At 34.6% G+C, this 15579-nt stretch overlaps 1 protein-coding gene across 1 annotated transcript in view; it reads right to left on the reverse strand.

The window, feature by feature from the left end:
• Positions 1-2656: 2656 nt before the first annotated feature.
• Positions 2657-15579, reverse strand: part of stk10 (serine/threonine kinase 10) — a 56011-nt gene continuing 43088 nt past the window's right edge. The window contains exons 10-19 of the mRNA XM_058759011.1: positions 13157-13278; positions 10906-11029; positions 10081-10260; positions 8325-8417; positions 8090-8219; positions 7876-8000; positions 6303-6491; positions 6093-6218; positions 4625-4738; positions 2657-3893 (exon numbers count right to left, since the gene is read on the reverse strand). Of these exons, the coding sequence (XP_058614994.1) occupies positions 3753-3893; positions 4625-4738; positions 6093-6218; positions 6303-6491; positions 7876-8000; positions 8090-8219; positions 8325-8417; positions 10081-10260; positions 10906-11029; positions 13157-13278 (1344 nt within the window). The 3' untranslated portion in view covers positions 2657-3752. The remainder of the gene's footprint in view (positions 3894-4624; positions 4739-6092; positions 6219-6302; positions 6492-7875; positions 8001-8089; positions 8220-8324; positions 8418-10080; positions 10261-10905; positions 11030-13156; positions 13279-15579) is intronic.

The following is a 15579-nucleotide window of genomic DNA, read 5'->3' on the forward strand; positions in this document are numbered from 1 at the left end:
ACATGTAACAAAAACAAGAAACAGTTGATTTGTGAGGAGAGCAATCACATGTATCTTCTAAAACCAGAATATAACTGAATACCTCAAAATTGCAAAAAAAAAAATCCTATCCTACCATCTTTCAAAAAGGTCTCTTCAGTATAATGGATAGATAAAATACTGTTAAGTAAAATTAAAAAGTCAAAAGTTGCACTGGATGCGTCACGTCCTCGTCTCGTATATAAAACACCTGTGATTCACAACTACACTGTAAAAAAAAAGTTGAGCAAACTTAAAAGTTTAAGGCAACCAGCTTCAGCAGATTATTGAGTTTTCTCAACTTATTTTTGTAGGAGATTTTTGAGTTTTTTGTTGTATAAACTTAAAACAACAAGTTGAGAAAACTCAAAATCTGCTGAAGCTGGCTGCCTTAAACGTTTAAGTTCTCTCAACTTTTGATTTTTTTGACAGCACTGTAAAAAAAAAAAAAAAAAGTTGAGCAAACTTAAAATGTTTAAGGCAACCAGCTTCAGCAGATTTTTGAGTTTTCTCAACTTGTTGTTCTAAGTTTATACAACAAGTTCTCCTAAAAAATAAGTTGAGAAAACTCAATAATCTGCTGAAGCTGGTTGCCTTAAACTTTTAAGTTTGCTCAACTTAAAGCTTTTTTTTTTTACAGTGTACTTGCTAAGAAGCCCATCACGTTCACGTAAAGCAGCGTTGTTGACACGTTTGAGAGAGTAAGTGCAACACTCATGAGATCTCGTACTTTCAGTGCCCTGTAGTTGGCAGCATCACATCTTTTGTAGCAGAAATAAACTGCTGCAGAAAAGCTGGGTCCATGCAAAATGTAATGTGTGGAGTAAAGAGTACAGATACTCTTTCAGAATTAAAGTAAAGTAGAGAGTAAAAGTTGCTAATATCTTTGATACTCAGTAAAACTACAAAGTACCTGAAAAGATACTCAAGTACAGTAATTACATATACTCAAATACATAATGACCTGGCGTGAGAGAGTGTTCTTCTACATATATATATATATATATATAGCCTACAGTAATCTGCATCAGTATTTAGGGACTGGGGCTAATGTGAATGATTTTAGGTTATGTTGTCCGTGACGGTGACGGAGATGTGCTAGTTTGACTGTGCATGTCTTCCACGGTGTTCTGCGGTTTAGGATCAAAGAAAAGATTGAAATGACCTGAACATTGAGTCCAACTCGTCCATTAGTTACTGCCCGCTCACTTTTGCCCAGGCCTGACCAAAAATAAAATTCTGTCTACGCCACTGATGCTCCTGAAAACAAAACTTTCTAAATAATGATATTTGGTTAAATAGCAGGATCAAAATATGAAATTATGAATACATATAGTTTTGAATTCCTGCTTAAATTCCAGAGTCATATTTTCCAGCGGTTGTGTTTGTTGAGCAGTGATGAATGTCCAGCAGAGGGCAGCAGAGCTCAGAAAGGTGAGCAGACTTTCATTGAGTTCATTATTATTTATTTTTTCATTCAGTAATATGACACGAGGAAGAGTTTTCTTTGTGGTTTCAGATGACCGTGTGCGAGGGTCGTACTGATCTTTAGAAAAAGCTTTTGTAAGTAATATTGAGTAAATCTGACACCGCAGCCACAATATGACCAGATTTCGGAAATGTAAACCAGGGATATTTAAATAATGATGATGATTTTGATTGTGTGTGGGGGTCAAACTGACCCTAAATGGTTTTAATACAACTGATCAAAAATCACAATAAGAAAAATAGTAAAATAATATTAAATGAACAGATCTCAAAAGTATTGTATTAAAAAAAAAAAAAAAAAAAAAACGCTTTACAAAAACACATTACTAAAATAAAATAATGGGGGAGAACTGTATTATCAAACATTTTAATATTGCATTAATATTTTCATGAAACTCTGAATATACTGTTTACATTAATTACAGCTTTTTTCAAATATTATTCATTTCTGTTTGTGTTTTTGGAAGTTGATCTATACTTTCTCTAATTAGGCTTTTTATTTTGCATTTTAGGCTCATTTTGAGCACAAATGAAGTGTTTTCTGTGCTACAGGACACCAGCAACTAAAACCGAACAAAAACACTCACGAAAGGAGCAAACACGTAGCGGAGTAATACAGACAGCGCTTCCATTCATAATTAACTTTACATTAAATCAGATTTGTGGAGCAGAACTACCTGTTGAATAAAGTGAGATATTAAAAAAAGCATAACATCTAACTAAAACATACTTTGAACTGTAGGTTGTTTTTTTTTTTTTTACAAATATACCACAGTTGGAATTAAGACATTGCTTTTTTTGTAATGTGCCAGATTTATAAAAGGGACAGTACACCAAAAATGTCAATTCTGTCATCATTTATTCACCCTCTTGTTGATCCAAACCTGTATGATGTTTGTTCTTCTGTTGAACAAGATATTTTAAAGAATGTTTACGGTAGCCATTGACTTTCCGGTGGAAAAATACTATGGAAGTTAATGGCTACCGTCAACCGCTTCTTCGAAATATCTTCTTTTGTGTTCAGCAGAAGAAACTGATACAGGTTTGGATCAACATGAAGGTGAGCAAACGAGGACAGAGTTTTCCTTTTTTGAACCAAAACAGCTATTCCATAAGTCCTCAAAGAAAGTGATCAAAACCAAAAGAGCTGTAAGGATGAATAATAAACATCTCATTTATTATAGATACTTGGGTAGGACAACAGTTTGGTACATCATCCACACTGAACCTTTGGTTACACAGAGTTACAGACTCCGAAAGCAACGATCAACATTGAGCTCCAGACATTAAAAAAAAAAAAAAAAAAGTAAAATCCTCGTACCTTCAGGTATTCAATCCTTCAAATGGCTAAAGAATGGAAGCTGTTGTAAAATACCACGTGTATAAAATCAGAACACAACAACATATTGCACACTTTGGTTAGGTGACAGTGCTTTAGACAGCAACATATAACAAGTGATCAACAATAAACTCGTGCGTAAACATTTCTGAAGCCGTGAACTTTCATCACTTTCGTCTCGTCCAGTGTGATGCATTTACAGTAAATGTGCCACTGACAGTCAATAACTCACATTTCGGTGAACATCGCAGAATAATAAAAGTGGCAAATTAGTTGCTGTCTAAAACATAAAACGACAAAAACATTCGATAAGATAACTTAATGTACCAATTAAAATGTACACTTTCACTTTAGTAAAGAAAAACTTGTTCGGCAGTTCAAAAAATTAAAACAAATTCCTTTTTTTCAGCATTTAAACATTTAGGAAACTGGTTATAAAAGAAAAGTGATAAGTTGCAACTTATATATATATATATATATATATATTAAATGATCATAGAAAAAAATACAAATATATATAAGAATATGCAAGGTTTGTACAATATATTTGGCAATGCAATTTTTGCTAGCTTGAAGATAAAATGACAACAGTAGCTCTTCAATAAACTAAGGCGAGCGAGTCTGTCAGAAACGAGTTGTTCTAGTGACGCAGTTCAACGTTTCTTACTCACCAGAATAAAATCCCTGCGTTTAAATGAATGCATCAATACACTTTCATCTCTGTCGGTCACTATTAAATGAATGAAGCTGAATGTGGTGTACTGTAAAGAGATGCTGTATCTGTCAGTATCGGTGTTCTCAGTATTAGTTGAATGTTTCTTTGGCTTCAGCGTGATGTGATTTAAACTGACTCTTGTGCATCTACAGAGAAATCTGACTGTGCCTCCAGAAAAATCAAAAGCTTGGCTCATGTGGTGGACGAATCGACGTACGGGACAAACTTTGTGAGTTTGTTTGGTGAGCCGATGTTCTGACACTGGGAATCTTCACTCATCTTGAAGAAAAGTTCCTGCTCTTTCTTCCTCAGGTTCAGTTCTTCCTCCAGAACCTGAGAGAGGACACAACACCACGTCAGACTTTAACCTCAAAAGCCAGGTGCTTGTAGAGTTGTTCACATCAGCCAATAACATGTTCCCTCATTACTGCAAAAACTATATTATTTAAACAGTAATGTTATATCATTGTACAAGTTGTTGTATTGCTTTAATGCCTTTATGATAATAAAAAAAAAAAATCCATTACTGTTATGTGTATATATTTTGAGGAGAAGTGCACTTAATTGTGTGATCAAATGTGTGTATGCGTGTGTGTGTGTGTGTGTGTATGTATGTGTGCATGTATGGGTGCATGTATGGGTGTATGTATGTGTGTATGTATGTGTGCATGTATGGGTGTATGTATGTGTGTATGTATGTGTGCATGTATGGGTGTATGTATGCATGTGTGTGTGTGTGTATATGTATGTATGTATGTATGTATATGTGTGTGTGTGTGTGTGTGTGTGTGTGTGTGTGTGTGTATGCATGTATGTGTGACTGGCAAAATGTGATTGAAATATAAACTACAATTATTGTGGATATCTCAAATAACCGCAAAAACCTGACAGGCCGAATATTAAAATAAAAAACAGTGTTTGAAATTGTAATATTTAACAACATAACTTTTTTGCCTCTGTGTTTAATGCATTCTTGGTGAGCAGAAGAGTCTTCGAAGTCTTACCACCTCAAACTTTTGAACAGTAGTGTGTAATTTCTGTGTGTATTTTGGTGAAGCGCAGACCTGCTTCCTGGGCTTGAGGCGCTCCCTCCACTCCTTCAGCTGCTGGTTGTGCTGCTCGTCCAGAGACTTCAGACGCTGCGTCTCGTTTTCAATCAGCAGGTGACATTTCTCATTCTGCAGGAGACATCACACAGATCAGGCTGCGGCCACACTAATACAGACACATCTTTCTCTACGGTTTGCCTTTCCTTTTACACCGAGACGACGTGTTTGACAGGCGTTTCTGAATTTGAAAGTGAATTTGGAATTTGAAAATAACGAGGCATGTTTAGTGGTGTGATGTATACTGTATTGACAGATATTTATGTTTATACTGGGATGTGCTGTTCACTTTCTAAAGATATACTGTATGATAATTTGTAAACATTGGAAATAAACAGCAAACTAATTTCCTTCGGTACTGCGGCCAAACAAAATCTTACTAAAAGCTCATTTTTTGTGATATCAACCTCAAATTTGGAACACAACTTCTTTAGGTTTATGGCTTTGATTTTCTAGCAGGTTTAGAGTAAAACAAGTTTTGTAAAATAAGTGTTTCATATAAAAGTTTTTCCCAGCTAATAAGATTAGAGCTTTTGGATCCAAGCAGTTCACTGGTGTGTACTTCACTAGATCAATTTATATGAACATTTAAATGCATATATTTAAAATTCTTCTACTTATATATACACATGCATGCACCATGTATCTGTAACTTACTGTATAACTTATCAAACCCATCTCACCATTTGTCAAACTGTATTTGTTTCTGAGTTCTGTCACTGTGAAGATTTTAGATTTTAATCATGGTATCATACGCAGTCTTCCATGGACACACATGCATTTAGAGCGACCATATACAGTATATGGTTTGGTTTTCTTCATGTCAGGGCAACAATTCACTAAATAAAGAAGTGACTTAAATCGTAGAGACAATAAATTTCACTAATGAAAATGGTTCATTACTGAATTAATTTGCGTGTTTGAACATATCTACCGAGTCAATGATTCACCGAGTCATTTCTTGCTTCGTTCCTGAATGAATCAGTCGTTTTGACTCGCTCATAAAGACACTGGTTCATATTTAAAAGTATCATTCTATTTTTGTTAAATCATTTCATATTTCTGTATTCCAAATTTTATATTTAAAACATTAATCTCAATAACATTATTTATGCAACTTTTAGGTGCAGTGTAAATGCATGTACAAGTGCTCCTAAAAAATACAAGAGTATAGAGCCCGGCACCGGCTCTCTTAAAGACCAAAGTAACTTTTAAACATATGTTATTTAAAGTGTATCCCGTGTATTCTGACACAATCATGGATGTCTCTACGCTACACCCTGGATATCCACTCTCTCCAGAGCTGCCTGGTCCAAATACAACCGGATGAGCAAAAAAAAAATAAATAAATAAATAAAAATCATCTTTTGTGTTCTATACAAGTGTGAATGTCTATTAAAAAGACAGCATGAAGAGTTGTGTTCACCTGCAGCTGCTGCAGTTCTCTGGTGTTCCCCTCGCACTCGCTGATCTTCGCTTTCATCTGGTTCTCGTGTTTCTGCTGCTGGTGCAATCGCTCGGCCTTCTGCCTCCTCTCCTCCTGCCTGGAGAACTGACCGCCAGAGAGAGAGAGAGAGATGAGGGTCTCTGAGAGGAGGACAGGACACATGCAGGCCATCAGAGAGCCACGCTTTACCTGCTTGATCTTCTCGCGGTCATCTGAGGAGCTTCCGTTGGAGGTGATCCTCAGGCTCTTCTTGAACATGGCCATGCGTGTTTTGGCCTCGCTGCGCTGGATCTTGGGCAGCCTGTTCTTCTCCTGTTGCTGTCGGGCCTTGAGGAGCTCGATCATACGCTGGTTATAGCACTGCATCTGCTCCTGCTCCTGTGAGAGCACACACAGCGGGTCAGACACGGGTCAGCACAGCAGCTTTCCACCCAGCCTGACCCCGTTCTGACCATAGATATGTTTAGATGAGTTAGTTTATTTATTTTTTTAAAGCACATTTATACAGCCAGGGTTGTCCAAAGTGCTGTACAAGCATAATAAATAGAATTTAAACACCAATTAATTTTAAAATTCCTCGCTGATCATAAGTCGAATGGGGCATCTATGATTCTGACCACGTCAAATGAAAGAAATGTGGCAGCAGCCCATTAAACCTGACGTCTCTCAACCAGGAACTGCTAACGCCAGTCTGTCATGTTTTTGACGACTAAACACAAGAGAGAACTGGACAACACAAATGTACAAATGCTTTTTGACCAAAACAAAGCATAATTTTCTTTTCTTCTTTTTTTTTTTTTAATTTGTAAAATTCAGAATTTTCTAATGAATCAGACATATTTTTAGTTGAACTTGTTCACAAATCTGTCTATTTACCAGATATTTTAGTAGTATTTATATGCCATTACAGTTTTTATTCAGATAATGAATTCAATTTTCATTTGAATTTATTTACATTTTAGTAATTTTATGTGCTTGTGTCAGGATTTTTTAAACCATTTTGTTGGTTTAGGTTTTAATTTATTTTCATTTCATTTTTCAGTTTAAAGTTAAAGTGAATTAATTTATTTCCAGTTAGTAATTTTAGTGCCTCAACAAACTTATTTCAATTAGTTGTCAAGGTATATACTATTTAGTTATTAATATTTTGAATATATTTTAATTTTTATTATATTATATTATGTTTTTGTATTATTATTTTATTACTTTATGTATTTATTACTATTTTACTTTATTTTTTTTAATGATTTTTAAATGAAACTTAAATATGTTTTTATATATTTTATTTCAGATTTATTCCAATTAACAAAATGTTAAAGTGTTTTAATTCTATGTTTTAGCAAACAATAATAACCCTGCTGTACACAAGATCAATATTTAGCCACTAAACATTTTAGTGCACACGTAGAAGAATTTATTATATACTTATGAATAAACTGATTTGATAAATCTTTCAGTCTGATTTAAATGAGTCATTGATAGTCATATTTGATTTGTGAAAATATGAATTACAATGCAACAACTTCTCTAATCAACAGTCACTTTTAACTTCAATAATTCTGAGCAGAGAATCTAAAAAATACAAAATAAAAATAAGAAAAGGTTTAGAAATGAATATTCCTCAATTTATATTACTTTACACAAGCTATTCATGCTTTGACAACACGATTTTGAATTTCTTTGTAATCTGCATGCTGTCTCTCAGATTGGCACCAGCAGCATCTGTGTGGAGAATAATTAAGAATGAAGGATCCTTCCAGACCTTCTCGTGTTTCTTGAGGAGCTGGTGTCTCTGCAGAAAGTACTGGTCCTTCAGCTGCTGTTTGAGGAGCTGGTGTCTCTCGTGCAAGCTCTTCTCCTCCAGGTCCCAGAGAGTGGCTTCTCGATCTGACAGACGACAGAAGCACTCGGCTTGTAAGCATGCATGCAGTAAAACCTGTTTTGGTAAGGATGCTCTGGTCTGAGTGCATTTATACCTCGGAGCAGAGTCTGTTTTTTGATGAGACACTGACGCTCCGTCTCGGAGATTTCCCGCTTGTTTTGAGCGATGATGCTCTTCAGAGTCGAGTCCAGATAATCTCTCTGATCTGCCAGGAACTTCTCTTCCTGCACAGAGAAGAGTCAGGAACAAAAACACACAAACCTTATAACAGTTCAGTTGCTTTCCACGACACACACTGTTGCACACGCAGCTGTACGTCTTTAACTGACCTTGTCTGATTTCACCTGCTGGAAGTTGTTCATTTTGATCTTCATGCTTTCTTTCCTCTGACTCCTGGGCAGTTTCTCCACTTCTTGTTTGACCTGAGACAAAATAAAGATGCAAATGTTTCAAACTGAACACAATTCTAATGTTGACTATAATGACCCCAAGTGTTCTACGATTTAAAAATGTCACAAATGTTATTGCATTAGATAATTGATCAGAAGTAACTGTTAGAATAAAGACTTTTCAATCTTTGAGACACATTATAATGTTGAGTTTTGCATTCATTTCAATTATATTTAAGAAAATATTATGCGAGATGTCGGTGGCTCTTCAGCACAAAACCTAGTCATAGTTTGTCCTTTATTAAAATGTATACTACGGGGCCATTGAATGCTTGCATCTGATTGGCTGACGAACGTTATAAGGTGTGCAATTATTTTCGGGGAAATGCACGGCGAACGTAGTTCCAGACAGCTCTTGACCACATTGCATAAATACAAACTGAAACACCTGTGAAATCCAAGTTGAAAGATTATGAGAATGTCAACATCTGTATTTTATTGTTTTACAATTGTTTTGTTTTCTTTAGGAATCCTGCAAGCACTTTATTTTTCATTGATGCTAAGCAAATGTCATTTTTTGTTCAGATCAAAATGTTATGACATTGTAAACTTAAACTGTGAACCTTTAAAGCAGGGTCTAAAAATATGTACACATTGCATACATGCAAGCACTTTACTCGCACAAAAAGCGGTTCAATAATGTTGAATGTTACAGGGACTGATTATTGCAAATGCAGATCCCACTGTTCTGGTTAAATAATATTTATTTATTTATTGCTAAGGTTTGCATATGGTGGTGTATTCTTAATGACAGCTTTCCTAAAAATATATCCTATTCCTAAAATAAGAAATATCCCAATATATCGCCTTGCTTACAGTATCGCAACATATCGTATCGCCAGATTCTTGCCAATACACAGCCCTAATCAACAATGCTTAAAAATGTTCATTTTCATCTAGTTTTTGTTATCTTTAATAAAATGTAAAGAAAAATGAGTGCCATCAAACGATTAAATCGCATCCAAAATAAAAGTTTGTGTTTACACGATATGCACGTGTGTGCTGTGTATATTTATCATTTATATATAAATGCACACACATGCATGTATATATTTCAGAAAAAAAAATAAAAGTTTATATATTAAATGTATTTATAATATAAATTATATGAATGTAAATACAGACATGTAAATATTTTCGAAATGCATACTGTATGTGTGTGTATTTATATAATACATAAATATACACAGAACAGACTCATATTATGCAAACAAAAACTTTTATTTAGGATGCGATTAATCGCGTTTGGCAGCACTAAAAAAAAAGGAATAAATAAAAAAATTATATATATATATATATATATACACACATGTGTGTATATATGTGTATATATATATATATATATATATATATATATATATATATATATATATATATATATATATATATATATATATATATATATATATATATATATATATATATATTTTTTTTTTTTTCCAACACTTTCAATGCCTTCACTGTTCACAAAAAAAACCTTCTGAAAGGGATCCATTTCCAATGATATTAGTCTTTGTAATTAGCATTCTTGGTGGCCTTCAATAGGTCTTTATTGTTCTAGAATATTATTTACACATTTAAATGTAAATTACTGTAAAATTATACTTTTTAGGGCTCATATAACTGATTGTCTGACCTCTTTCTTGTGGTGTTTCATCTGATCCAGGAACTTGTTGTAGGCTCTCTCTTGCTCGGCGCGGATGCGTTTGCCCTCGTCCCGCAGTCGTACGGTGTGATCCGTCTCCATTTTCTCGATGGTCTGTTTCTGCTGTTTCTCCAGCGTCTCCAGCTCCGTGTCGTAGTATTTCCTCTTGGCCTGTGAGCAAAGCCGCACACCGATATATCAGCACTACTCATTGACATTTCACGTAAGGGTGTAATATTAGGAATATTTTAATATTGTTTCTTCTCCCAGAAATAATGTCCAAGAAAACACTCTTTAATTAACCCATCCCAACTTCTTAAGGCAAGACACTACAGACAAGACCAGTGCTTTTTTTTCCCTTCCTGAAATGGAAATTGTATGTGCTACCATAACATGTCTTCTTTTAGACTAGTGGAAAGAAAACATCCAAAATACACACCTGTTGTTTAGATTTAAATTATAATGCATGTTTTAAAGGCTGTTTTCTCATGAGTTTTATTTATTTTATTTTTTTCTTATGCACGGAGCCAAAAGCACTTACACACAAACTGTCCAGTTCTGTTCCTGTCAATATTAATAAAACATTCACCCGATTTATATAACATTTAATATTTATAGTGTATAATACAATTTATAGTGAATGGGTGCCGTCAGAATGACTCTCATTCACATCCATTGCTGAGACAGTGATGCAATGCTACATTTCTCCAAATCTGATGAAGAAACAAACACATCCTAATCTCAGATGGCTTGAGGGTGGTGTCTATCCTTGATGGGAAAGCGATTTCATTTAATCTCGAGACCGCTGTGACTCACATTCAACTCCTGGTCGAACCTGCGCTGTATCTGCTCCCGCTGCTCTTTCAGCTTCAGATTGAGCAAAGCCAGAGCGCGGTGTTGCTCTTTCTGCAGCAGACGCAGATCCCGAAGCTCCTGGCGCCTGTGTGGGTCAATGAACATGCATATGTGAGGAATCATTCATGACCTGTAAGGGTAACTTGTGTTACACAATAACCTGTAATCCCAAAATTGCATGACATCCTTTCTTCTGTCAAACATATATTTTGAAATGTCTCAGTGTTTTTTGTCCATACAATGGAAGTCAATGTGGTTCAGTTACTTCTTTTGTGTTCTGCAGACAGTCGTACAGGTTTGGAACGACAGGACGGTGAGCAAATGATGACAGAATTCTCATTTTTGGGCGACTGTCCCTATAAACTGAACATTTGAAACAACACATGTGACCCTGCAGCACAAAAGCAGTCATAAGCAGCACAGGTATATTTGTAGCAATAGCCAACAATACATTGTATGGGTCAAAATTATCCTAAAGAAAAATGTATATTAAGTAAAGATCAAGTTCCATGAAGGTATTTTGTAAATTTCCTACCGTGAATGTATCAAAACTTCATTTTTGATTAGTAATATGCATTGCTAAGAACTTCATTTGGACAACTTTAAAAGGTGAGTTTCTCAATATTTTGATTTTTTTGCACCCTCAGATTGCATATTTTCAAATATTGTCCGATCCTAACAAACCATACATCAATGGAAAGCTTATTTATTCAGCTTTCAGATGATGTATAAATCTCAATTTCATAAAATTGACCCTTATGACTGGTTTTGTGGTCCTGGGTCACATATGAAGTCTCCCGCCAACCAAAGAATGCTCAGAATGCAGCGCTAGTCTGTTCTTCCACTGTCACGGCCCACAGACGGCGGAGGAATCATGGGAAAACGCCCCCAACTCATTCATTACATGACTTCTCTGACAGCCGAAGACCAGAGGAATGTTCCACAGAGATATTTCATGTGGGGCTAAACTTCAAGCCCGTCAAGAACACGTCCCAGGCATATTTCACCACAAAACCAAAAGAAAGACAGACATTATATAAGTCTATATAGACGAATGTTATGAGGTCTTTTTCTTTATGAAAAGAGAGTAATACAATTTATTAAAAAATAAATAAACTCCATATGTATGGTATTCAAAAGTTTGGGATCAGTAAGAATTTTTAATGTTTTTTTTTTATTTTTTAAGTCTCTTCTGCTCATCGAGGCTGCATTTATTTGATAAAAAATGAAAAAAATAATAATAATAGAAAATAATATAGTGAAATATTTTTACAATTTAAAATTACATTTTGTATTTTAATATACTTTCAAATATAATTTATTTCTGTAATGTGTTTATTTCTATTTCTACTCCAATACACAAGTAATGATGTATATAAGTAACATACACTACCATTTAAAAAAGTGTGAGGTCAGTAATATTTTTTTATTTTTGTCTGAAAGAAATTAATACTTTTATTCAGCAAGGATGTGTTAAATTGATAAAAGTGATACTTATATTCTTAGAAAATATTTATATTTTGAATAAATGCAATGTTTTTTGTTTACTTTATCTAATCAAAAGGATCCTGAAAAAGTAGCACAGGTTCCAAAAATAATAATAAGCAGCACAACTGTTTCTAAAAAAAAAAATCAGCTTTGCATCACAGGAATAAATTATATTTAAAGTATATTAAAATAGAAAACCGTTACATTAACTTGCAATAATATTTCACATCATAACATTTTTTTCTATATTTTTAATCAAATAAATGCAGCCTTGATGAGCAGATGAGACGTCTTTCAAAAACATTAAAAATCTTACTGATCAGCGTGTGATTTTGGGGTCAAATATGTTTTTTTGTGAGCCTGAGATGAAGCTGTGCTCTCTTCTGGGGTCAGCTGTAAGTTCACCATCACACCAGTAGATGGCAGAAGTGTTCAGACGTGCTGGAAACACTCCTCATATAATCTGCTACCAGCAGCTGAGGTGTTTCACAAGAACTCAGATGATGGATTGATCTGTTTAAGGGAGATCTGATCTCTCCATTTGTCCTTTAAAAGCGGCCCACTTCCTCTGGCTCTACATAAAGCTTCCCTTGTGTATTTATGTCCCATTTGGAAAGGACAAGGTCTCGGACCTGAGGACTAAAATAGTCTGTTTACTCAGCCGAGATGCAAGATCAAGTGGAAAAATGCTGCTAGGGTTTTTTATTAAAGAGAGTGAACTTGCCTGAGGAACCTCATTTCTTCATCCTTCTTCTCATCGTCAGTGATGATTTTGGAGGTGGTGACGCTCAACTCCACACCGTCCACCAGGAACTTACGCGTGCGTTTGAGCGTCTTCTTGTTGTCCTGGTGGAAAAATAAATGAGGAAAAAAATGGCAGTGAGGAAACGGAGACTGTAACGGGTGTGGTGGCAGGATTATAGGGAAATGTGGATTTTAAAAAAATAAATAAATACATGCAGAAGAAGGACTTGGTAGAACATTATTCAACAAACCATTAAAATAGATGTATTACTTGAAATAAATGAGGTAGTTGTCAATGCAACAGTCCTTATCTAGTTTAACTTGATACACTAAAATTAACAGTTTTATTCAAATATAAACTATATACACTAATGTCAAAAGTTTGGGATCGGTAAAATTAATGCTTTTATTTAGAAAGGATGTTATATTGAAAAAAAAAAAAGTGATAGTAAAGTCTCATATTGTTAGAAAAGATTTTTATGTAGAATAAATTGTGCGCTTTTTAACTTTTTTATTATTCAAAGAATCCTGAAAAAAAAAAAAACAGGTTCCAAAAAATAAAAAAATAAATTAAATAAAATAAGCAAAAAAAAACTGTTTGCACCACTGATAATAAATCAGCATATTAGAATGATTTCTGAAGGATCATGTGACACTGAAGACTGGAGTAATGATGCTGAAAATACAGCTTTGATCACAGAAATAAATTACATTTGAACAGATATTAAAATAGAAAAGCGTCATTTTAAATTGTAATAATATTTCATAATGTTTTTTCTGTATTTTTGATCAAATAAATGCATCCTTGATGAGCAGAAGAGACTTCTTTAAAAAAACATTAAAAATCTTACTGATTCCAAACTTTAGAACATTAGTGCACACATATGTATTAATATAGATGCATGCAAACATATAATAAAATAGCACGGATTTATAGACCCAGAGGCATAATGAGTGGTTGAACTGGAGAAAATAAGAAGAAATGACAAAGCAAAAGCATGCAAAGGATGTGAACAGGAAGCAGTGAGATTGCTGTTATCCTGTAAAGCCAGTTCTGACAGGAAGTGTCAGCAGCTCGTGAGCAGAACGTTCTCAACAAGAAAAAACTAATATATATATATATAAACTGTGAATATTTAAACATCATGGTAGTATTTGTTGAATTACAAACTGCAAATTAGAAAATTTTGGGATTTTTTGTTCGGTTTAATTTGATCAGACACTGTTGAAATCGTATTTAATTGGATCTCGTCACGATCACTCATCAACAAACGATTCTGAGACCCGTGTCTATTGAATGCAGCTGAGCAAACGCTCCCATCCTCTCTACAACACACTGCGGCACAAGTTTGTTGTTTTTATCTCGTCTGTGAATGCGGCCTGTGATGTGGTTTCCATGCTATGCAGTGTGCATGCATCAACGTTTGCATTTTGATGGTGCAGCATCAGAACTAAAGGACGAGAAAGAGCTCAGCGCCTGAATCAGGCTGGAAATATGGCAGCCATGAGAAACCAGGCCCTGAACAAAGAGCAGAACTCAACAAGCATCACACAGAGACTGATGCACAATGCTGAATAGACCAGAGACAAAGAGCGTTTGGGAGAAATGCACGGAAAATCTGACACAAGCTTCACACGCTCGAAATATGCAACAAATGAATGACTTCATTTAAAGTAATGTTCCGGGTTCAAAACCAGTTTCTGAAGATTACAGTGAAGCACAATACAAGTCCACGAGGGAAGGCAGTGCACAATATGTTGAGATATATATATATATATAAAACAATAGCCAAAAATACATTGTATGGGTCAAAATTATTTATTTTTCTTTTATGCCAAAAATCATTAGGATATTAAGTAAAGATCATGTTCCATGAATATATTTTGTAAATTTCCTACTGTAAATATCTCAAAACTTAATTTTTGATTAGTAATATGCATTGCTAAGAACTTCATTTGAACAACTTTAAAGAAGATTTTCTCAATATTTAGATTTTTTTGCACCCTCAGATTGCATATTTTCAAATATTGTCCGATCCTAACAAACCACACATCAATGGAAAGCTTATTTATTCAGCTTTCAAATGATGTATAAATCTCAATTTGGAAAAATTGACCCTCATGACTGGTTTTGTGGTCCTGGGTCACAAATGGCATGAAAATATTAAGATACTACAAACATTAAAATCATAATTTTCTGCAAAGCAGCTTTGAAACAATGTCTTGACTACTTCAGCAGGTTTTCAGATACCTTGGAAACACTTCCTTTGTTTGGCAAGATTTTGCTTTGTTAAACGTATAAAATAGAAATTACGACTTAAATTGTAGGGTTGTCAATAAATTACAGGGCCGTCGCTCGGCCGAGACACTTGCCGAGTCTCTTTGAAGGACTTTTTCCAAAAT

The sequence above is a fragment of the Onychostoma macrolepis genome, chromosome 21, assembly GCF_012432095.1.
Source record: "Onychostoma macrolepis isolate SWU-2019 chromosome 21, ASM1243209v1, whole genome shotgun sequence".
Taxonomy (NCBI): domain Eukaryota; kingdom Metazoa; phylum Chordata; class Actinopteri; order Cypriniformes; family Cyprinidae; genus Onychostoma; species Onychostoma macrolepis.